This window comes from Falco rusticolus, chromosome 3 (genome assembly GCF_015220075.1).
Source record: "Falco rusticolus isolate bFalRus1 chromosome 3, bFalRus1.pri, whole genome shotgun sequence".
NCBI lineage: Eukaryota > Metazoa > Chordata > Aves > Falconiformes > Falconidae > Falco > Falco rusticolus.
The window spans coordinates 63,419,090-63,444,745 of record NC_051189.1 but is presented as its reverse complement, the minus strand read 5'-3'; the positions used below and the strand labels follow the sequence as shown (position 1 = coordinate 63,444,745).

The following is a 25,656-nucleotide window of genomic DNA, read 5'->3' as shown; positions in this document are numbered from 1 at the left end:
CTATTGACCAATGAGATACACAACTTCAGGAGTATGAAGAATAGAAAAATTCTTACTTTGCCTTCCAAAACATCATTCATAAAATAATGTTATCCTCTACCAAACATTATTAAATAGTATCTTAATGCTTCAGGGTTTAAGAAAATCGATCTTATTTTATTGCATCATTTCTGTTGGCACCAACAAAACCAAAAGTGTACTTTGATTTTGAAAATACATTAGGAAAGTACTAAATGTAATATTCATCTTTGGTTGTATTTTGTTTTCAATAGGTCCAAGTAATTATGGGGAAAAAAGATCTGGTTTCACCTGTTACTTTCTACAATGGCACTCCTATCTGTTCTGTTAGAGTTCTGATATCAGTAAAGGCTATTTACAGGTGCAGGAGTGTCTGGCTCCAGGAAAATTTGCGATATCGTGGACCACTTTGTTCACTGTAATAAACTTAACTCTTCTGACCTTGATGGTTAAGCTGCAGCAGGTTCTCCCTGTATCTTGCTAATTACCTAACAAAGTAATTTTCCGGAGAATTGAATCTGATCCACAACCAGTTAGCTCATCCTGTTACAGTCCAAAACTGTGTCCCAAATTGATATTTGCAGTTTAAGCATAGTACAAAGCACACCTGAAATGGTCAGAAATGGAAGGCAGGCCACTGTATTTAATACACAGAAGACAAAATTATTTCAGAAGCAAAGGTAAATATCTTGAATTTTTAGTATAGTCTGCAGATACAGACCCTTACATCTCTAAAGGTATCAGAAGGACCTGTCATCAAGGTGATCTTAATCTGTCTTCTTCGTAGCCTCATTGCCTGCTTAGTGGATATTTGGGAAGCAAAACAAAGCACCTGGGTCCTCAGTCTGTATCATCGCACATGAAAAGCAGTCATTGATTGCAATTTGTGATGCTAGAAATAAAATTGGCAAAAAAAAAAGTTCTGGAAAGATGGTTCTGCCATCAGACTAGCAGAACGGACCATTATCTTCTACCTAGCTCTACTTACTAAACTAACAGATGAAGGGAAATTGTTGAATGTGATACTGTGGCTTACATATTATGGAACAAAATCTAATTTTGACAGGACATTGAAATTAGTCTGCAGGAAAAAAATCTCATGTAGCCTGCAAATAGATTGAAGGAAACAAAGTTACATGGAATTGTGAATGTCAAAATACCAGTCTAGAAGGAAAGGTGTCTACTGAGGTTCAGAAAGACCTAGAAAACCCATGAGTGTTATTGTTTCATCCTGTTAACTCCCAAACAAATTTACTTTATAAGGTGCAGGCTGCCTTCCTTAGTGGTAGACCAGAGCATTAATCCTTTTGATTTTCAACTCTTAATTTGGAAACAGTCTAGACATGGCCCAATTGCTGCCCTGACAGCTGCACATATTCACAGCCTTCCATCCATCTGCTGAGAGCTCAGACTTGCTTGGTCTCCTCCAGACTTGCACGTTGCTTTTTTGCTCATCCACGCTCTATCTTGACCCAGTAATTCTTGGAACTTCTATGGATGGAAGGTTTTTCTTTCTTGTCCTGTGCTGTTTGGCACTATGTCGCTCATGTATTAGGTTGTTATGTGGTTGTTTGTTTGTTTGTTTGTTTATTTCCAAATTCTCTAGCCCTCTCCAGTACTGTTTTATAAGAAATATTTAAATCTTTTTTTTTTTCTATCATTTGCTTCAGAGTTCCCAGAAAAGAAACACAAAATCACTTTTCTATGAGTTTTTGTCCTGATGATATTTGGTTTTGCTGTTCTCTTGTATCACAAATTACCTTGCTATACATGGCAACTTCCTCTTTCAATTACAAATAAGCTTCACTTACCTTTTTGACCCTTTCAACTGCATCTGCTAGCTAACAGACCTAGCCTCCTGCAAGTTTCTCAAACCCAGGTGTTACTGCATCTCTGGCTAGCTGCCCTCCTTTCCCATCTGTGTTAACATAACTAAGTCAGCTAGCATTGGTACCTACAAGGCCTTCTTTCTAGAACCCCTGTGTGGTGGATTGATGTGATTTAAACCATTGCATGACCTGTATACACACATATATCACACATATAACATCCTTAGCAAAGAGAAAAGGGAATCAAGACCTATACATATGATTGTTACACCTTAATCTAAATTAACGTATTAATTGATTGCTTTGATATGTTCTTTTCAGCTTTACATCAGGCTCTGTATTGAGGAGAAACATAACATATTGTTCATCATGGTTCTCGCTTTCTTACACTTACTCATTGGGATGCTTTTTCTTCTCTTAAACCTTCCCAATCTCTTTTTTCCTATACTAAAATCATTAAGACTAGAATCTTTATATTTTCTTTCCTTCTTAAGGTAAATCTGAATTGAATAAATGTGTCAGTATAAGTGGGAGTTATACTTCAGCGTAAGCTACCTCTGTTGTTTCCTGCACATACACACATATATACACATTTATGTATGCATTCTATCACTGCTATCACCCCAGTTCCTGCTGGTTTCCTCCACAAACTCTCCTTTGACATGGCTTAATTCAGTTTATCAGTCAAACAGAAAAATTGAAACAACCTTTTAAGCAATATATCCTTTGCTCTCCAAATTTTTCAGGAGGGATTGGTACGCACTCAGAGGTACACTTGATTCAGCAGAAAGAATAGAACAGTAAAGCAACAAGGCTTTGAGATCCTCAGAGTAGTAGTGGACATGATCTTGCAAAGAAAGAAACAAATATGAATTGTGTGATTTGAGTCATACAATGAGACAGGAAATATCAGTTTCACTTGGCTTATTTCCTTTTTAGCTGGAGGTGTAATAGAGTGCCTTTGCTCACAGCTTTTTCCTCTCAGGAAGATATTAAAAAAAAAAAACAACAGAGGGAATAAATAAAAGAGCCTTTTATGTGAACACAGGACTGCAATGCTGACTAATGAGGAAACCTTTTAAAGTGTGAAATATGTATTGCTTGGTTAAGCAACAGTTAAGTGGTAAAAGGTAAAAGATGGGTTGGGAGACAATAGTCTAGATAAGCATGAAGGTTAGGAACATGCAGGAGCAAAAGGAATTATTTAACAGCTTTTACTATAAACACTATGCAGCATTACAGCCCTTCAAGTTAGAAAAGAAACATAATAATATGCCAAGTGCTTTCCCAAAATGCCTACTCTGCCCATAAAACGTGTGTAAATCATATAAGACAGGCAAGTAAGGTATTTTGCTAAGTTATGGAAGTGCATTTATACCATGATTATGGAGACTTAAGAACTGACCATCTGCTTTTCCCCACCATGTCTGAAAATTTTCCATTGTCTTAGAATAACAAGCTAAACTTTGCTTAACACAGTGACTGGCTACCTTGTAAAGAAAATTAATTGCTTGATTGCCTAGTCAGCAGGGTTACAATTTGGTACCTCAGTATGAAATGTTTAAGCAGCTTATCCTTACACATGTATCCAAGAACCAGATTTTCCATATTTTGGAAGCATTTCAAATGGAGAATAACTTTGTGGTCTTGAATCTTCTTACACACAGTCCACAGCAACAAAATTGCATGTCCCTATAGTCCTCAAGGCAATTGCTCATGATTTACAGAAATGGGAAAACTAAATGGGATGGGATGACTACGGCAACATTTTGTGGAATTCATGCAGTTAAATCTCCTTATATCACCTGAAAAAATACAGGAAATTTACTTCTTTCTACTCAGAGAGGGCCAAAGAATCTTCTATGATGTAGGTAGGACATTATGTCAGACCGCCTTTAGCAGTTCTCAACATACACCCTACTCATCTATATTAAACACCACAAGGCAGGACTTCAGTGCTCTAATACTATATCACTATATAAAGGAAGGCACATTTTTTCAATGTCAAAATGTAGAATATGTTACTACTTGTTATCAATCTGTCCTCAGTATTTCCCTTTTACTAACCTACAGAATAAAGTCAGTTAAAAAATCAATTTTAAAATAGCCAAATAGTTATACTCCAAAATTAATGTTCTGAAATGGCCTTCTAGGGTTGGCAAAACCGATGTCAAGATGCTGGATTAAATCTCCAGTTACTTTATGAACAGCACAACCTAATAAACAACAGATTAAAAAACTTTTGCTTGTTCTTGAACGTTTAGAACTACCTATTTCTCCTGCAGGAGCATTCTGAAAAAGTCAGCCTGAGACTGAGCCAGTAAGGCATATTTTGTATCTTCTGGCATATGAATCATTGCACATCAAGTACTATACCAAAAGAGCTATATTTGCCTTGGTATTCCTATTTATCTGAAAGATAATATCATGTTTATTCTTCACTATATGGTTTATGGCTTACAGAGTACTACTACCATACTATGTGGTTTACACCCACGTAAATAACAATATTACTATTGCAACAGCACAGGCCTGTAGCACCAGCAAATACTTGAATAAGACTTACTGGTTCAGCTGAGTCAAAAACATCTACAAGAATTGATCCTAAATATATTGTATAATTTTATAAGCATATTTATTGATTTTAGTGATCAGCATCTTTTCACGGTATGCTCTTCTATTCTCAATGGAGCTTCTTCATTAGTTAAGTTTACAACTTAGCCTGGGAAGGTTGAGGTGGCTCCCATTTACAGATTGAGGTCAATTGATCTATAGTTAGGTATTGACAACATATTTTTAATGTCACGTAAACACACACACACACACCATTTTTAACTGGCTGATCCTCCTTCTTACAGCCTTGAAGCAATGACGGACTAAGCATTACGATCTCCTCAAACTTTTTGTTGTGATGACCTGCCCCAGCAGACAACTACCACAAAGCCATTCCCTCCTTCCTTCCCTCCCTACCCTGATGGGATGGGGAAGAGATTCTGGAAAAAATTAAAACTCATGGACGCAGATAAGAACAGATTATTAATTCTAATAATAATAATAGAAATAAATAATAATAGAAATAATAATACTATTAATAGGAATAATAATAGGGATAATAATAACAGGAATAATAATAATAATAGTAATAATAGATAAGAATAGAGGAATAACATTCAAGAAAAACAAGTGATGCACAGTAGAGTTGCTCAGCACCCACTGACTGATGCCCAGCCAGTCCCTGAGCAGCAATTAGCCTCTCCTAGCCAACTCACCCAGTTTATATACTAAGCACAACATTCTATGGTATGGAATATCCCTTTGGCTAGTTCAGGCCAGCTGTCCTGGCTCTGCTCCCTCCTGGCTTCTTGTGCACCTGCTCACTGGCAGAGCACAGGAAACTGAAAAGTCCTTGACTTAGGGTAAGAACTACTTAGAAACATCTAAAACATGGGTGTGTTATCAACATTATTCTCATACTAAATCTGAAACACAGTATTGTATGAGCTACTAGGAGGAAAAATTAACTCTATCCCGGCTGAGACCAGGACACTTATGCTTGTGGTGTAGGCTGGTATTCATATCATGAACATGATTTGGACAGCTGGGACAGAATTAGAAAATGTCCTAACAGTATAAACTCCACAACTTTTTCTAAGAACTACTGGTCTCTAATATATGTGACAGTAAGTGTCTCTTCCAGTGCAAAAGTGACAGAGAAGATGCTGGTAGTATAAGTAGCCAATAGTTATTCTAAGACAAGTGAACAACCTAGTGCAGGGGTCCTCAAACTACAGCCCGGTGGCCAGATACGGCCCCCCAGGGTCCTCAATCCAGCCCCCCGTATTTACAGAAACCCCACCCCCCCCTGCCAGGGGTTTGGGGGGGAAACCAAGCAGCTGCAGATGACTGCCTGCCACTTCATCTGTGAGCTGGCCCCCTGTTTAAAAAGTTTGAGGACCCCGACCTAGTGTATTGACTTCTTTCTTCTCCCAGCAGTTCCACCACTAGCACTTAGCTCAGCCACCTCTTACAAGGAAAAACATAATGCTGAGAGAAAAAGCTTACACTGCAGAGATTTTCCAGGACTTATCACCAGTATATTTTTGTAAAAGTCAATGTATTGGTCATGAAGGAATCATTCCTTGTTTTTTTAAGGATCTCTAAATATGTTGTCCCAGGCACCCCTTTTAACTAGTAAAAGTTAGCACTGGAAAACCGACGTGTACACAGGTACTATTCTATTAAATGATTAATAAAGAAAGAAAAAGAAAAACTACAAGGAACTTGAGAAGTGCAGTGTAATATTAAAAACAAACAAAACAAACAAACAAACCAAAACAAACCCCCCCACACAAAAAAACCAACACCAAAACCAAAAACCAAACCACAAAAGACCCCAAAAACCAATACTGCAGAGCAAAGAAGAAATTCAGCAGATTTGTGATAGGGCAGCAATAGTCCTGGCAGCACTTTTAGACTGTGACACATGGAAAACACTAAATGCATGGAATGAATGCCCAGTGAGTCTGTAGACAGACATTTATGTCTAACAGTACAGGTATAAGAGAAAAGGCAACATGGAAAAGGAAGTGTGATAGCAGGCTACAAGATGTAAAACCTTAAAGCATATGCAGTTTGATCTTTTGAAAGCAATGGAAAAGTATCTTTTATCTTCACTGGTCTGAAAAAAGAAGTAGCCTTGTACTAACACAGATATCAAATAGATCTGTGGTTACGAATTTTAACTAACTTGTCATTCTTAAAGGATGGAAAATAAAGGCAGGAAAGAACTCCCTGATATCTCTTCATAATGTTAAAAAATGTTGCATGATTCTTGTCTTCAGAACAAATAATATTCTATCTTCATAGCAAAGAACAGTAGTGAGCTCTTGTTCTCAAGCTATTTTCGGGATGTTGACTGACATTTCTGTATTTCTCTGGATTCTGATGTTTCTTCTTAATCTGCTATTGCCTATTATGAGACCACTGCCTCAGGGCAGGGGTTGTGTTTGCTTGCACTGTGCCTAGCACAGTGGGAATTTGGTTCATGACTGGACTTTCTTAGCCTTAGAATAATGCAAATACTCACAGTTCTTGGTAGCCCTAGTTTTACAGCACTGCGTTTCCAACATCATTAATACACAACTGTGAGACTAGAGGACAGAGGTAAAACTAGATGTTGATGACAGCCAACAGCATGAACTAGAGGACTGAAAACAAATTCAGCAGATGAAAAGGAGAAGGAATGTTAGAACATGGCTAAAAAAAAGTCAGCTGAAGCAGCATGAGCCTGACTGACATCGGAACAGTAAATCTCATGCTCTCATGAAAAGAAGGCATTTTCTGATAACCAGCCAAGCACACGGGAGACTTTCATCTACATATAGTTGCAAAATTAGCTTTTACTCTTGCTTTTCTATTTTGTCAGAGACCCATAAAACATAGTTTTAAATAATGCCCAAAAGAAATTCAGAGCAGAGCACTGCAGGTAGAGCCTATTAGTCTACTGAAATACAGAACTGGTATTACAGGATTATGTAAATAACATGGCTGTGCCATTGAATAAAAAGCTGCGATGAAGGCTACTTAATTTACAGATGTTGTCATCACCTTCACTAACCTTCATCTTCTATAATGGCACATGTTAAGGATCAATGTTTTATATTATACTAAAAGATCAAAAAGCTGCATGTTCTGGTTTGGTATCCAACCATAAGTCTCTCAACTCTGTTATCACTTCTAATAATGAAATTACACACAAATTGTCTTTCAGTGCTTGAGCATGTGAAATTGTCATCACTTTAAATCCTTGGCATAAACCCCATTTCTGTATCTGTTCAGCTATGTGAGAAGATGACTTCCTATAAAGAGGGAAAGAGGAAATTACACTATAGCTGTGCAGGCTAATGAAATCAACCAGGAAAATGCAGTAGATTTTAGATTATCCCTTTGGATAATTCTTCCTGTGGGCCTTAATCTCACCATTCTCCCTGGAGACACTTTAGCCCTGCCTGCTAAGTAGGAAGCATTCAGATTGTCAGTCAGTTCTCAGTTATTCAGGGTAATCCAAATAAAGAAAAGCATGGAATAACACAAAGCCCACAGTGACTATCCAGTGAAGAAAAATGTGTGCTACTAGTGACTGCATGATACAAGCTGAGACGGTAAATTCATGCCACTGCTGTACAGCTGAAGCATCCTTTCACCAAGACTTATTCAATCCACAAAGCATTAAGCAGGACTTGACTATATTTTGTGTTAATTTGTTTCATTTGCAGCACTTGTGGTAGAAAAAGCATTGACAGGAATGGCATGTCCCATTTTACTTCAAAGGTCAACCATTATCAATTTTTCACAGCACAGAACCACAGAGTTCCTGAGATGGATAAATATCAGAAATACACCAGATCTGCTTTTGCACTTTCATAAATTTTCTTTTGGGAGTATATAGAACAATGGTGCCTCAAAAAATATGCTACAAGTAAAGATAACATAAATAGAAAAGGAACAAAAAATATATCAAAGGGGAAGTTTCTTTCTGAGTTATTATGCCATCTTTATTTTCTGCATAGTGTCCACAATGACAGATGAAAAATAGTTGGTTTGTATAGATATATATTTTTTTTGTCCCTAAAAGTACTTGGAGAGAAACACAATAGATGTATCAAGACACCAGGCTGAGGCTGGGCAGGGAGTGCAGATCCCCATGAGCTGCCTCCAGATGTAGTGGGAGGGACAGACACTTCCAGGGAATTTCATCCGACCCATCTCCTGCTCTGTTATCTGCACGTGAGGCAGCCAAGCCTTCTACCTACATTTAGCCTTTCTGATTTCACCCCATCTCCACCCCGTTTCCCAAAGTGTCATAAAACTGCTGTAGTGTAGTTACTAGAGAGATGAAAAGCTATTTAGATTAATTTCTATTCAGAGATCCTCAGGTCTTTCATCACAGGTGAAGTTCCCTCAGTTTCTCAGCAGCTGATATTCCCACATATCAGTCTGAGTTTGAATGAGTGGCTTGCACTTCCACAGTACTTACTCCCTTAAAGTATTTTAGCAAAGACACTTATTACCCAAGTCAGTCAAAAAGTCTTCAGCTGCATCTGAAAAAGTCAGGCTATGATCCAGAAAAATATCCCTACCTCTGACTACATGTGTATGGCTTGATATAAGGTCACACCACAGATAAATATCATATGTGAATAATTCTGTCACCCTGTTGACACATTCATCAACACCTTTGAAAAAAACAAAAAACAGACACAAAAAACCTCTTTTCTTCCAAAATAATGAGGCTGGAAAAAATAACCCACTGTCTATGCTGACAATGACATACACTTCTTCGTATTTTGCTGCTTGGAAAACCCTTCCCCACTCTGCCTTGGCGTGAACCTGTAAATTCTCTTAAATGCATCAGTTTTCTAGGAAATTTTTAGGTTCACTGCATTATTTTCTAAGCTTCATTTATTCTGTGCTAACCCAGAAAATAATAATGTAAATATTCGCTTTTATACACTTTGGTCCATCTTTGAAAACTGAATCCAACAAGCCTTTTTAACTTAAAATAGAAGACAAACAAAGAGGCAGGTAAAATGGCATTGGAAGGCATTGACTGTGAGCTCTAACAAACTATGTGCTTTTAGTCCACTCATTCTTTTTTTTTGTGATTTTACCATCTAGACAATGGAGGTTAGGATTTATGCTTTCCTTCCCCATACATTATGAATAACAACTACATGCAGGGCACCTTTACCAAATCCACGTGTTATTTTTGAGATGTACCAGTGAGTTTCTCAAAGCTACATATTAACTTCTTGGGTTTGTGCTGAAAGCTTGAAACTGTCCCTGTCTTTAACTATAATTAAATTTAGAGCCATTGGAAAAGGAGTTTTGGTTTAGATCCAAAAGAAAACAGTGAAGCCAGCCATTAATCAGCATCTCACATGGAGTTCACAGCTTTATTTCACTTCTTCAGGTTTATTTGTGGCTTCTTAATTTTTTATTTTTATTTTTTAAATAAGAAAAATAAAAGTTTTACTGGCTGAGACTTTTTGTCATTGTAGTGCTTTTGAGGAGATGACGCTCTTGCAGCAGAACATATAAAAATAATTTAAAAATAAAACAAAAACAAGAAAAACCCTGACAGTTTTCAGACACAGGGTGTCTGACAGTTATATAACAAAACCTGAAAAGATATCATCAACATTTTAAATTGCACCTTTTTTTGCCAATGTGTACCTATATAGACTTTAATTACAAGATTGTATTCAGCTTTTCAAATATTCAATATACTAGCATCCACTTTTTCCTAATTTTAGGCGTTTGTGCAATGAATCATTTAAAACTGTTCTGTACTATTATTTTTATGCCCAAATAGATTCCATTAAAGTCATTTATATGGAAAATACAGAGTAAGGAATTTCACAAAACAGATTACCAAGCAATAGTAAACATTTTCTGGAAAACAGAAGCCACCTATGCTTCTAGCTAAATTAGCATCATAGTTAACTGTCTCATCTCCAGCACGGCATATCTGGAAGATAACAGTGCCTACCTGAACAGGTAAAAGGGCTAAACAGTTAAATGATTCAGCCCTTTAAGTGAATATAACATATGCTATGCTGACGGACAGAAAGAAATTGTATATGGTTCAGTCCACAATCTGATTACTTGTTAAGCACCTCCCAAGAGGCATTCAGAATTACTCAGGATTGAATCTGAGATGATTAAAATTCATACCATGGAGAGGAAAGACCTATATTAAAAAAAAAAAAAAAAAAAAAAAAAAAAAAGGCAGAAAACCTCAGTCACCTTTGACTCCTGTTAGTGTAAAACTAATGGAAGTCCTCCAGAGGTTTCTCCTGAGTGACATGAGAAACAGGACCCTGCCGCCTTAAGAAAATGAATATTTTAAAAAGCAAAACAAAACAAAACTCATTCTGCCAATAAGTAGATGTCAAGCATGCAAGAAGGAAGGATGTAATATATCTCAGGTAGGGATATGAAGTCTTGTTAAACAAACATGAGAACAATGAAAAATTATTTTAAGTGAAAGACTCAGCTTACTGAGGTGAATAGGAATCCTGTTACATTATTTAAAAGGAATAGGATTTTACCCTGCTTGATCATGTAATTATGGTGTCAGAATGCACACCCAGGAGGACAGAGTTAATACTTGGGCTGGTTTTGGCTGGGAGAGAGTTAATTTTATTTGCAATAGCTAGTATGCTGCTATGTTTTGGATTTGTGCTGGAAACAATATTTATAATCTAGGGTTGTTTTAGTTATTGCTGAGCAGTGCTTACCCAGAGCCAGGGGCTTTTCTGCTCCTCACCCCACCCCACCAGTGAGCAGGCTGGGGGGGCACAAGAGGCTGGGAGGGGACACAGCCAGGACAGCTGGCCCCAACTGACCAAAGGGATGTCCCATACCATATGATGGCATGGTCAGCTATAAAGCTGGGGGAAGAAGTAAGGGGGTGGGGGGGTGGGGGTTGGGGGGATGTTTGGAGTTACAGTGTTTGTCTTCCCAAGCAACTGTTAAGCGTGATGGAGCCCTGCTTTCCTGAGGATGGCTGAACACCTGCCTGCCCATGGGAACCACTGAACTAATTCTTTGTTTTCCTTTGTTTCCATGCGTGGCTTTTGCTTTATCTATTAAACTGTCTTTATCTCAACCCATGAATTTTCTCACTTTTACCCTTCCAATTCTCTCCCCCATCCCACCTTGGAGGGGAGCGAGCGAGTGGCTGTGTGGGGCTTAGCTACCAGCTGGGGTTAAACCACAACAATGCTGAACATGGAATTGTTATTTGATCTATCATTGATATATCATCATTGATATCATCATCATTGGTATCATGATATATCATGACTCTTGAATGATTTGCTGTGGAACCCTAACCTTCCCTGAATGCTGCCTTTCAACCAGAACTGCCTAGGCTTTGTAGAACTGGTGAGGACAAAATATTCCTTATTGCATCTCCATTTGCCTGAGTGTTTCTGAGACATTTTTATCTCACAGCACTTAAAATCTGGAGGAAGGTTCCTCACTCCTGGATGTGCAGTTAGATTGGCACCCTGCAAAGCATCCTGAATGTAAGGCAGTGCAGGACTGAACTCCCCAGGAGCAAAGCACTCTGCAGAACATGAGGCAGAGTCTGGTTGCTGCTTCCACTTCACTTGATGAGAGAAGTGAGTTAAGCAAGCTCTTTCCTTGCTGTAGCTTCAGCACCAAGGGGAAAGGAAAAAGAAAAAAACAAAAACAAAAACAAAAACAAAAAAAAAAAATCCACAAAAAAACCCCAAAAACCCCCCGAAAGAACCCCCCCAAAAACACCACCACCACCACCACCAGCAAAAAGCACAACAAAAAAACCAACCTTCCTATCCAAATCTCAGTATTCTTAGTACCTACCTGCCTGAAAAAGAGGGAGGAAGGCAACTGGTGTTCACTCCAGGGTGGTGCTACACATAATATGTTAACATACAGAAAGAAAACTGTTTCTTCACCTTTTTGCTCCCCTGCATGTGAATACAGCTTCAGTCATGATTGCACCTCAGGAACCACAGAGTAAAAAGCCTCTCCAGTGAGAAGGTTAGGAACTGGGCATGTCTTATCTAACACCTAACAGCAAGGACTCTGTTTCCAGGAAGATGGGCTTCCTTTTGCAAGTACCAATTTTTATCTGCTTTTCCTACAAAATGAATTGCTTGTACAAGTTTGAGCTCCTGAGCCAACAATTCATACTGCTGATACAAAAGCAGGCTGGACACAGACTGTTTCAATAAAAAAGGTTTGTTTTTCAGAAGATGTCTGCTTATGAATGCTGGGACTCCTGTAAAGGACAGGAAAGAGCAGACTGTGAAGCTAAAAATAACCACATATATGCAAATAACATGTGCTCTAGCACTTCTGCAGCACCTTTGGCCATAATACAGCAATTGAATGTATATGAGAATTGGTACAGGTCAAAACCAGTCTTCAGTTGAGTATTTAAAGATGCTTATTTGCCAGGAAAGAAATTCTAATTTGTAAGCCATTTTTTATCAGTGGGCAAGAATGCCAAATATGCCATTTTCCAGAGGCACAAAAGAAGCTCCAACCTGAGAACAAATTTGCCTAAAACACAAACCCCAAAGCCAAACAGGAGCTGCATGGCATCAGAATGGAAACTACTACATAACCTAAAACTTAACAAAAGCTTTCAGGACCACTGAAATATGAGATGATATTTCTGATTCTAGCACATCTTTCTTAAGGGCTCAATTGTGCAAAGTACCAGACCCAGTTCAGAAAAGCACCTAAACACACCATAGCTGTAATCGTGAGAGCAGTTCCCCATTTAACTTGATTATTCAGTTGGCATGATTAAATTCTAAACGCTTAAGTGTGTTAACACAAACATCAAGGCTTTTGTCTCAGTAGGATGTATTAAGTAAGATTAAATTCATCGCACTCATCTATTTGAAGCAGAGGATTTCAAAGTACTTCCTTTTCTGTAAGCATGCCATTTTGTCAAAAGCGGTCACTCCCTGGTTTTCTACGCATTTGCTATATTTGAATGAGAAACTCCATTTATTGATTCTGATATTATATAGAAAAATGGGGTTTTCTTTCAACAAGATGTTTACACATAAAATTAACAGAAGCACAAGAAGTTTTTTTTGTTTGGGTGGGTTATTTTCCACGTCATAATTACTTAAGGAAGCATATTACCCCCCAGTGCAAGGCAGTAAATGAGCTAAGGCCCGGATTCACAGCTGTGCTCAGTGTGCTCCACGTGCAGCGGCAGGCGCTCAGAACAAGCCATTTGGGATGCCCTGATGTAAGGGCTTGCTCTGTACTGGCCTGGTGCCCATCAGAGGGAAGGTAAAGCCACAAGGCTGTGCTATGCACGGGAGACAGTGAGGTCCCCAAGGTGCCGATCTGCTAGCCAGGCCATGTCAAACCAAAGCAGTAATACAGACATTCCCCCGTTTTCACTTGTCACACCCCCAGACACCTGATTCTTTCTGTCTTGCCTTCAGTAGTGCTGTTCTTTAGGGAGCAAAAACATAACACAGAACTTTTATTTTTGGGGATTAGCTGTTAGCTCTTAAAAAAGAATATTCATCATCAAATTCCTCTATTCTTATGTAGAAAATACATCTGATATTCATAATAAAATATATTCTTTCAATCAATGGTGGTAGAACAATTTCATTATCATACTCCTTTAGAGAAGCATAGCTAGTAGACTTCTTAATGAAAATTGCAAGAGGAATCAGGAATGTAATGTGTTGCTCTTCTGAAGTGCTAAACTTTGGGGTTTTTTTCAAACTGAAAGCTTGTCCCAACCTAGCTTAAGTCAACCATGCTGAGAGAATTACTGTTCTCAGGTTGCACTATATAAACACATCAAAAAGCAAGCATCTCCACCCTACAAAGTTTGTTTAAATCCCCTACCTTTCCTACATAGAGTGGGTCTGTACCCATGTATTCTTCCAGCACAAAGAATTGATTCCACACCCAGCTGCGTTTGGTTCTTGTCCTCCCTGATTGAATGTAAGGCTTTGACCTGGACCTTGAGAGCTCTGCTTGATTCATCCCAGAAAGACACAGGAAAAGAGCTAGTATCTGCAGAAAATGGCAGAACTCCACTTTGCCCAACTTCATCTTTTTTTTTTTTTTCTTTTTCCCCTGTGAAAGAAAAAACCTTGACAAGGGTGGGCACAATTCCTGTTGTCTTGGTAGCTCTAGCCTCCAGAAGGGTGTCAGCTGGGAATCCAGAGATAATAATTTGTGGAGTGGTCGATTGGAAGAAGTCACCACTGCTGAATAGCCTTCACCAAAGAGATGGTGTAACAGGTACCTATCCAGGAAAAAAACAAGAACAGTTGTCAGAACTTTTTTTTCAGAATGCAAATTTTTTGCAGCTTTCACATAATGCATCAAAAATGTTTATTTATGATTTTTCTTGTCAGCAACACATTTGAGTTTACATAAGTCTCAGACTTTAGAGCACACTGTTTGGATGGCATTACTACTGCTGATACATCTGCATAGCTATAAAGTTTACTTGTGACTCTTCTCTTAACACACCAGTTTCCCCAGTACAAATGCTTATTTTTTTTTTTCTTTAAAATAATCAAAACAACTGTAGCTATTTACAATTACTTGGTTTGATTTTTCCTCCTCTGTCTGCTAGTCTGCTTTACTTGCCATTACAATGGTATAATCCCAAACCAGCTACAGGCAGGAAGTTATATTAATGGCAAGGACATATGTTAGCTTAACTCTCCTCTATATAACTGAAAAGTAAAATAAAGGAGTATAAGATGAATCGGAACAATGTGATTGATTCTTAGTCACGGTACACCAGATGTTATGGTTTGTTCTTATCTGAACCTGACCTGTTAAAAGCACTCAGAGTCTCCCAATTAATTTTTACTACATTTCTAAAGCAAATATCAGGCACAGTAAGAAGCATGTTAGACTAGTTCATATATCAATACACAATTATGTTCAGAAAGATCAGAGTATAATGTAATTTTGTGTTTTCAATGAAACCTTGATTTAATGATTTTTCAGCACTAACACATAGAATTTTTATCTTTTTGTGCATCTGGTATGTTTTGATTTTGAAATTTTGATCATTTAATAACCGGTAGAACTCAACTCACTTAAAAAATGCCAATCAATAAAAAAAAAACAAAAACCCAAACATTCAATGTTTTTTCTGTGTTTTACAATTTCGAGCCTTCTCTGGCCAAATGACAATGTAGGCTTAGTGCAATGTTTTTTAAAAGTATAAGTTCTGTCAGGCAGAACCAAACATAGCTTTATCTTTCAGGGGAATCACCTGCATTAACCCCAGGTAAGCAATGCTTGCTCTGAAATAAGCAAGAGTGAGCAACAAGGGAGATGAGAAGTATTTCAGAAGTGCCAAACACAAGGTGAAAATGAGGATGAAATTAAAACAGACAACAAGGCATTCACTTGGAGTGAACCACTGCTACTTAGAAAGCTGTGGAAGAAAGATTTCATCCTTTCTATGTTTAATGAAACTAAAAAGGCTAGACATTAAGTCACATACACATTAAATGCTCTAGATAGATTATCATTATATCCCTACCCACTACAATTAAAATGGAGTGAAATGTGATCTCTGCTGTTTTCAGTATGTCAGGCCCTTTTAGCTGCAGAATGCCTATGCATCGCACCGCCAAAGGTACCTAGAGGGCAGAAACATGAAACAAATAAAAAGCTCTTCTGATTACAGACTGTATTTAAAGCCTTTTTATCATAATCCCTTCTGTGGTACTGCCCTGCACCAGAAAGGCTTTGCTTAGAGACTGGTGGGATAAACCACAAACCCACTGAGCGTGTTTGCTAAGCAGCAGCAATTTGAAAGCTTCCATATGTGAAAATCCACTGTCTCCCTACAGGCAAAACAAAGACAACAAGCAATAGCTTACCTAAAGACCCTAATTTCCAAAATGTGATATTACAGTTATAAAAGACATCTCTCCTACATATACCAAGATTATTTTTGCAGTGGGATTAACACACAGGTGTCATGCTCGCTAGCAGAGCATAGTTTAAAATGACTAATCCCAACTAGTCATAGCTCAGTTTTGATCTGGCCCTTTGGGTAAATCATGACCATATGACATAGTAATTACTGAGAGGTCTGCCATGAGTGTTAAGGAGAGTAGCTGTGCTGCCTTGATTCTGTGTTCGCTTCCTACCTCTCAGTTCACATAAGCATTGTTTGTAGTAGAGGCTGTTTATGCACCCTTTACTTTCCCTCTCTGTGTCTAAGTTACACCATGTTAAAGACATCTGATATTGATAAACTGTCAGTTTATTTCAAAGACGCAGCAGATTGTTATTTAACAGATAAAAATACGAAATGGATTTGCTTAAGAAATGTCAGTAAAACATTTACAATATGTTAGAGTCTCCACTAAGCAGTTTGAAATGTCTTCTTCTTGCTCTGAACAGACATTTCAAACCTAGAGTTGCTCTAACCTTTAGCTTGAACAGTGTTCTCTTATATCCTTTCTTTTACACCTGCAGGAAAATATGAAAGCCACCATATGGAGTGTCATGGTCCCCAGCCACACACCACAGCACAGAAGAGAAAAACGCACCCAAAATACCAACTGAAAAACAGTCCATATGCTAGACAGCACAATCTGATGAAAAGCAGAGTACTCACACCCCCTGGAAAAAAAAATTGTTGTCATTTACTCATTCTCAAACACTTTCACCACACAGTCTCCAGAATTCCAATTCTTTTTATTCAGCTTTGTGGAAGCACTTTCTGCTCTGAAACACTCTTCCTTCCCTTCCTCCCCTTCTTCAGGGTAAGTCTTCCTATTCCTCTTAGAGCTGGTTTTTTTTTAGGTTTTTATTTATAGTTCTTTCAGCACATTGCCTTTTGAGTGTGATACTTCCTAAAGCAGAAGTAAAAGTGTCTGGTGTTTTAAAATCTTCTCTGTTCTGGGAATATTTATTTATTAAATTGCATTTAATTACCTTTCTTACTGATATAGATATGCATATACATATTTTATGGATTTTTTATTAAAAAAATGAAATATTGTATTTCTGTCCAAGCATAACTAACACTTCACTGTCACCTGTTCTACAAAGTCCCTAAGTATGAAGTCCACAAGACCACATAATCAACATCACGGCATTCATAAAACTGAAAACCAAAAGGTGATGGGGTCTTCTTTTTTCCTCATCAAGGTATAACTTCAGTGTTCAGGGCTGCACTTGCAGCGGTGAATATGACTAGCACTGACAGCGATTGAGGGCATGCAGTGTTCTGATTCCAGTGCCTTCTCTGTCATCTCCGTTTACAGGCTTGAGTGTGAAGAGAAGGCAAAATTGACCTGCAACCATTTTGTATTTTGTTTTTAAAGATATTCTTTTATAAAATGGTATCACTTTGTGCACAAACAGGACTTGGAGTACAGAGAAGTGAGAAATATTTTCAATTGTAATTGATGTAATTAATTACCTTAGGACATAAGTGCACCTTTACATCTTGTTTCTGGATCTTCAAAATGCTACTCCCCTCCTCAAATTGGGGCAAAATGCAGTTATGTCTCCTTATTCATGCTTTGCCTACATAAAAGGTAATTTAGGCTTTAAAAATGAAATTAATTTGTCTACTGGTATATTAAAAGTACTAGGCTCTACCATTCACATCTAAACTTGTACTCCCTATTTACCTTGCATATAGTCCTGACAATCACTAATATGAAATGCATAAAATACAAAAATTGGTGTGTAATTAAGAGTACGTTATGTGATCTGAACTGTGCATATAGTATGTCTTACCAGAGCAGCAACATGCTATGTGAACAATTATGAGTAAAAAAAAATTAAAAAAAAAGCAAACCCGTGAAAAATGTCCACTAAATATCTAATTTAATCTTTCATGTTTGTGTTCTTAAATAGATAGTTGATATATAAAACATCAGAGAGAAGATTATACATTTGAAAAAATAATAAAAAATAAAAAATAATTCAATATATATGCTAAAACTTATATTTTCTCCCATCTGTTGTATAGAAATTGAACTATATTTAAGCCACAGTCTAGTAGCAGAAGTGTTCTGGTGAACATTACTAACCTGAAAAATGTTACTACTCCACCAAAACAATCTGCTGGTGTCAAAAAGGCACTATTATGCACTGTCTCTGAAGGGCAATCTTGATTTGTTGAAACCATTCAGATCATGAATAAGATCCTCAGCTTTAAGGAATAGTTCCCCTCACTGCAAGCAATTAAGGGTAATTTACACCCACTGAAAATCTCTGAATATTTTGCTTCATAATGTCTAAAACAACACATCGAGACTAATCCTTACTGTTTGCATGTAGCAGTGAGCACCACCAGTAGATAGGGACAAAACATGTCTTCAGTTTCCTAGATACCCTCATGGAAGCCCTCTTTCCCCACCCCTGAGATTTCCCCAGCCTTTTAGGGCAGTCTGCTGAAGGCTTTTGGGATCATCTTCATACAACCTCACCTTTGCAGCCAAAGTGCAAATTCCTGCAGACTTCCACTCACGCGTTGCTACCAGTGTCACAGTGCCAGCTTAATCTATGAACCATGTCATTTCCCTGTCAAACTCTTCAACACACACAGGAAATTTTGTCCTTCACCATATATTACCCCAATGTCTTTCCAATGTGCAAAATTCTTCAGGAAGAAGTAGAAATCCAAAACCTTTTCCATTACTAAACTCCACCAGTCTGGATTACATTTCTCTATTTTGAAATCTTGCTGACAGTGCAAAGCATTCATTGAAGGTATAACTGAAGAGTTTTCCACTCCTATTGCTTCCCTCTTACCACCCGCATCATTGTCTCATCAGATTGCTTCAATTTTTTTATATTATTGCAAAATTTACTGTGTAAACCTGGACCTCAGTGTCTCCGAAAGTGCAGCCCAGACATTTGCTGGTAAATCTTATTTTAGCTTGGTCAATAGTGCACAGTTATCCTGTGTTTGGGGCCTGGGTTTTTTCTCTGCTTTAGTCATTCAATAAAATAAGACCTTGCATGTTGAGATAATTCTGAGGGTGACTGTTGCCACTTGATCTTGAACCATGATCCCTTAAACACAGTGGAATCAGCAGGTGAGCCCCTTGACAGCCCCAGCTGAACTAACCTCAATGAAATATTTCTGCTTTGAAACTCAATTTTACCTATTGGAAAGGGTGTCACTTTCTGTGGCAGAGAAAATTCCTTTTTATGGAATTTTGTTCCTTTGTTATGACCCTGCAGCTCCTCTATGTCACACACACCCTAGATATCACAGGATATCTAGGATATGAAGGATATCCTTCACTGGCATGGGAACGATGTGATCCTTAAAAGAAAGGGTTTAGAGAAGATTATATGACTAATTATGGTGTAGATTGCAATGTCTGGTTATCACTTTGTTCAGGGAAAGAAAGGAAAAAAAAAAGTAAAAAGGATGGTGCCATGGTACAAGTGAGGTGGGGACCCTTCCATGAAATGACGCTCTGTAAGTGAAGGCAGTATGATGAAACCTATTAACTCCCTGTGCTGATGACATTACAACTACAGACCACAGCCTCTTGCCACTAACTGGCCTAAATATTCACATGGGAGATCTGTAAATGTAGTGCACATCCGGCAGTCTGCATCTGGTTATCAAGTAAAAAACTATCACTGCTCCAAACATATGGCTAATGTTACACTAAACTGTCTTAAATACCCTCTGACTCAGGTGAAAGGACCTGATGAAACAACAGGAAAATGCTAGGCACACTTCAGTAAATGATATGGCTTCAAAAAATGCATAAAGAAAACCAGGCAACAGCTTTTGGTCTTTCATACTGTTCTGCGGTTGATCATAAGATTGTATGTGGCTGGAGTGCTAAGTTGTTTGGGTTGTTGGTAGGTTTCTTTTTTCCCCCCAAGAAAAATTAACAGAAGAAACAATTGCGGTTTTTTAAAATATAATTTTCTCCACGCGAAGGTACTTCGTTGGTTTTTCACCTTGTTACGGTACACTTTATAGATCTAAATTGCTGAAAAGGATTATGTTAATTTGATCGGTTATTGAAAAGAAAGGCTAGCAGTATTTGTATATCTGTGACCAATCAAGTCAAATATTTAAATTGCAACAAGCTCAATTTCTGCAGCCTCATTTAAGCTGAGGAACTTCACATAATACCTAAGGATGACTTTCTTGCAGAACTGCTGAATTCCCAGAGGAGGCACTCCTGTATTGCTGCTTAGAGTTGAGCTTGGTTTGACAGGCAGAACAGAAGTAACCATCATCTATTTTATGCACCCTTCCTCAGCTAGGATTTAATGATTTTTATTGCCACAACAAAACAATATCCAGTAGTAGCATGAAAACATACATGAAAAAATAATGTACATGATAAACTAAAGGAAACTGAATGTCTCAGGATAGGCCTTCAATGAAGAACCACTGAACACATCAGATACTGAAGCCAATACCCAAAAACATACACAGAAACTTACTAGCCAATTTGTCACTAAGATGGACTCCCCAAACAGCATATTCATCTGAAAACCATTTGAAATTTAATGTATTTTCTATTTTCGTTGCACATTGTAGTCAATTTGTGAGCTGAATACCTTTGACAAAAAGCTCAGCCAGGTTTATACCAAAGTGAAACTTTAACTTAGAACAGAACAACCTAAGGCTTTGCATTAATAATGGTTTTCATCAGTCAAGTCTGCTGGAGACACATAGAAAAAAATGGACACAACATGCACACACACACAATTATACATATAAAGGATAGGCGAAAACCTGCATGGATGCTATATCCATTCTTCTCATCAGATAATTCATGGATAATCTGCAGTTATACAATTGTACAAATTACCCTTTTATATGGAAGTACAAGAATGCTTTGCTATTAAATCAATAGCAAATAATCAAGACTGCTTTGTTATTAAATCAATAAAAGTAGACTTAAGAGAGTTGTGAGGATGTCATCTGACTCAACGCAATTCTAATGACCTGCATCAGCCTTTAATTACAGTAAAGTCTCCCATTATAAGGGTGAAATGCTCTCTGATTAAAACTGCAATATTTAATGGCTTTTTGCAAGAAAATGGTCTACATTGCTGAACTTTGTATTTGTATTCACATTAAATGACACACACTTCTAACATGAGACGGTAGCTCACATTATTACCTTTGATATTTCCCTAATATTCCAAGTAGTTCTTAATCTATATTGAGTACTCAAATCCAAGATGTTTCACATACTTAACACTAAAAGTTGTCGGAGTTAGCTTTAGCTCCTTTACTTTTCTCCCCTTGCTGTGGATTTCATTGCAGTTGGTTTTTTAAATCTTACTTAGCCTTCATGACCCTAAAAAAGAAGTGTGTCTAGATTAGATCCCCTGGTAGTTGCGGGCTGGAAAGCTGGAAAAGTGTGTACAAGGACTTTAAACAGGATGTCACATTTGGTCCCTAGGTAGTTCTGCTGAATTTGTTTAGTGGGTTTTTGTTCTTTTTTTCTCCACCCGCTGCAATGAAGTAGCTCTAATGAGGCACAGTTGTATTATTTCTAAATGCCCTCACTTTACTTTTGCATCTTCAAAGCTGTTACAGTATTGCTAAGAGCAATCAGCATAATTTCCCTGCTGATCCTTATCTGTTGACCTGTTGTACCTTCAGAAAATATATTTTAAGCAAACTTAATTTATTTAACGCAACTTTCATGCTATTGCCCAGCCGTATAACTCTTCATCTGAGATTATGCAGACCTATCTTTTTTCAAAAACAAAGTATCTACCTTTTCACCAGTAACAATTCCCTGCAAACTTCAAATAATATAACAGAGGGACAATTAGTAAATATGATAAGGGTAGAAAAGTAAAGTCTCACATCACTGTCAAGAAGAGACTGTTTCAGAAACTGGCATCCTTAAGAGTTTACTTATTTGTCCTGGAAAAGAGATTTATTTTCTGCAAAGCTGTACAATCATCTATATTTTAGCTGAAAAATGGCAAGGCACTATGTCTTGTTAGAGAGACTATAAAGTATACACTGCCCTTTCAAGTCTCTGCTTTGACTTGAGAAGTTATCTATCAGAACACAAGATTTTATCCTTGCAATGAGAAAAGATTAAAGTATCAACATTTCAGTTCCCAGAATCAGAATGGTTCACTAGTCTCTGTCTCCCATCCCTCCCCAAATCCCTTGATTTGCCGGGGTGTTTGCAGAACCCTGGCTCACCTGAACTACCTCACCTTTTGAAAGCATGAGTGCAATAAAGGCTAAATCTTCTCTCAAAAGGGCGTATCTTTTCCTCCATTTAGCAACTAGAAGTCTGAGGATCCAGATCACAGTGCACACAACCTATTATACAGGAAGCCAGGACATGCCCGTGCGTGGATATGTAGACAGATGGGGGGACGGGGCGGAGGAAGAAGGGTCAGTATCAGACAGCCAAGCACTGCAGAGCTAGCCTTACCAGCTGAATACTAATCAAAGAAATAAGCTCCCGTCATTTCAACATTTACTAACTCTAGAATATCCGTGACATAACAGCAGGAAAGCTCTGGGAAATAACTCTGGGAAATTTCCTGGCCTCCGTAATGTTTTGCTCTGTAGCATCAGCGCCGGACTCTGAGATCAAGCAAGACAGCCGCTTTGGTTTGGCAGAAAGGACCGAGATAAGAACCGAGGTAGTCAGGACTTAGTGCTGCCGATATTTTGCAGAAGTCTGTGGTCCTCCCTTCCCCCACCCCACCTCCCCGCTTGTCTGTGAGACTTCTCCAAAGAGTCAGGGGGATGCTATTGTTCTCCCGTTTTTCAGAAGGTGCACACACGCGTACAGCATCAGCGCTCGCTCTTCCCACGGTTTCCCTGCCACGTCTGGTGCCGGCGCCCCGGCAGCCGTTCCCAGCCGCGCTGCCCGGGCGGCACCGGCTCCCCCGGCCCCGGCCCCGGCCCCGGGGAAAACGAAACTTACCGCTGCGCCCGCGGCCGCGCCGCCCCGCTGCCGCCGCAGAGCCGCGGCCCCGCAGCCGCGCGGGAGCACCTCGGGGGCCGGGGCGGGGAGACGGACCGCGCACAGCCCTTCCCGCAACAACTCCGCTCTCCTGCTGCCTGCGCGGGAGGGGCAGAGGGAGAGGGATGCGAGGAAAGGCACAGGTGCAGCCGGCACTTACCTGCTGCCCCTCTCCCTCGGCTGCCCAGCTCAATGAGTATTTTAATCCCAAGGGCCGGCGGTGGCTCTGTGAAGCGCTGGCGGGATGCTCCCAGGCGGGGGCCGGGCGGCGGGCGGCGGGGCGCCTTCCTGGCATGGGGGCTGCGTGCCCGCCCGCGCACTCTCCCGCACCCGCGGAGACAGGATCGCCGCCGCCGCTCCGCTCCTCCTCCACCGCACGGTACGGCGCGGCCAGCCGCTGGGCACACGGCGGGAGAAGTGGGTGCCGGTGCCAAGCCCAGCTCCGACTGGATGCGGATCGTGGCTGCGGGAGGAGGAGGAAGAGGAGGGAGGGAAGGAGCGGGGAGGGAGGGAAGAAGGCAGAGGAGGTGGGGATGCTGCTCTGGGCAGGGGATATCGCCGCTCGGCGACCGGAGCCGGCTGCCAGCTCCGTCCGAGGGCGCTCGGAGGGGGCACCGGGTCTCTTTGTACCTCCCGAAGACCCAGCGGTGGCTATTGAAAAGGGATCCAGGGAGCAAGCAGCCTGCCCGGCCCCACTGCCCTCCCCGCCTCTCCACCTCCTCCTCCTCCTCCTCCTCCTCCTCCTCCTCCTTCTCCTCCTCCTCCTCCTTGACAGGATACACAGATGGAGTCCTTTGGATAAGAATTGGGAGCCGGGCTAGGGAGTGGGGCGGGAAGCAATCTATCTCTCCATTTGCATTTGAAACGCGGAGCTGAAGGAGAGAGTTTAAGAATGTATTGTTTTTATTCCCACCCACCCCCCACCCCACCCAAGCCGCGATCAATTGAGCTCCCGAGGCGTGAAGACAAAGTCGCCAAACTAATCCGAACTTTCGGGGTCCCTGCTTTCCAGTTTTGCCTTGTTTCCCCAGCCTGCTCTGCTTCCACTTGCAAAACCCACCCCTCCTGCCCCGGCCCCCTCCCCGGGGCGGCGGGGGCCAGCCGGGGGCCGCGGGGCAGCGAGCGGGCCGGGCGGGGGTCCCCTCTCCGGGTCCCGGGGCCGCGGCGCGGCTCTGCCGGGGCAAGGCACGGACCTCCCGCCCACCTGGACGGGAGACCTGAACCCCCGAGCCCCCGGCTGCCTCCTGCCCTCCCTAGCGCTGCCGTCCCTCCTACCCGCCCCCTGTTTAAACCGGAGGGCGGGGGTGGGGGTGTGTGCGTGAGGTGGGCGGAAAGGATGAAAAAATGATACATTGAAAAAATAAACCAAGTGCTTTCATAGAAGGAATGGTGGGGAGAGGGACCGTGCCCCCGGAGGGACTGTGCGCGCCGCCGGCGGAGCAGGCGCGGTGTCCGGCGGGGCTGGTGCCGGGCAGCGCCCGCAGAGCCCCGCAGAGCCCCGCAGAGCTCGCAGAGCCCCGCAGAGCCCCGCAGAGCCCCGCAGCCCGGCCGCCCGCGCCAGCCGCTGGGGGAGGTCAGTACTTGCGGTGCTGGGGCGCCGCGCGGTTGGGACAGCGGCAGCGCAAACTTTCTGCCTCATTTCAGCACTGCTGAAGCCTTCCGGGTCTGCGGAATGAAACAGACCTGCGGCTGAAACGTGATCGGCCAGGAGTCAGGACGCCTCCTGCAAAAAAAGCAGGCAGAGGTTCCAAGTGTTGGCGGAGCTGCTGAACTGACATTTTCCACAGGCAAAAATATTTTTAACACTTACTGTTTTTAGAACAATGGATCGTACCAAGGGCAAGGGTAAGAAATGAGCCTTGGCCAATGTCTTTTGATTTATAACTTTACTGGAAAAGCATTCCCAACACAATATGAACAAACTAATCATGTGCATTTATAATTAATTTTCATTCCTATTATACATTATACTGTGAAGTGTGATGTCAACCATAATAATGTAAAGATAAAGCCACTTAAAAAAACCCTACAAAATAATTGCTTTAGATCATGAAGGATTTTTTTTAAAATAATTTTAATTTCTTGTGTTTGTTTGTAGCCTTTGAATACACAAATGCAAACATGCATGGGTATTTTAATAAATGTAATAGGTAACTGCTATGTGTTCCTTGTCTTTAAGCTTCATTTTCGGACACGTGACTTCCAATGTCACCCTTCTAATCAGGGAGAGACAATTCAGCATCATGGCATTTGTGAACTGGAGAAGTGGT

General features: G+C 40.3%; 1 protein-coding gene across 3 annotated transcripts in view; it reads right to left on the bottom strand.

The window, feature by feature from the left end:
- The window catches only part of LOC119145232 (cadherin-7), an 84,928-nt gene extending 59,561 nt beyond the window's left edge, over window positions 1-25,367 (bottom strand). The window contains exons 1-2 of one of the 3 annotated variants that reach the window (XM_037381512.1): window positions 24,968-25,367; window positions 14,292-14,697 (exon numbers count right to left, since the gene is read on the bottom strand). In XM_037381512.1, coding sequence (XP_037237409.1) covers window positions 14,292-14,501 — 210 coding nt within the window. In that variant the 5' untranslated portion in view covers window positions 14,502-14,697; window positions 24,968-25,367. Of the gene's footprint in view, window positions 1-14,291; window positions 14,698-23,546; window positions 24,061-24,967 lie in introns of those variants that run through there. The other 2 variants (XM_037381513.1, XM_037381511.1) reach the window with 2 other exon arrangements.
- Between the last annotated feature and the right edge of the window lie 289 nt (window positions 25,368-25,656).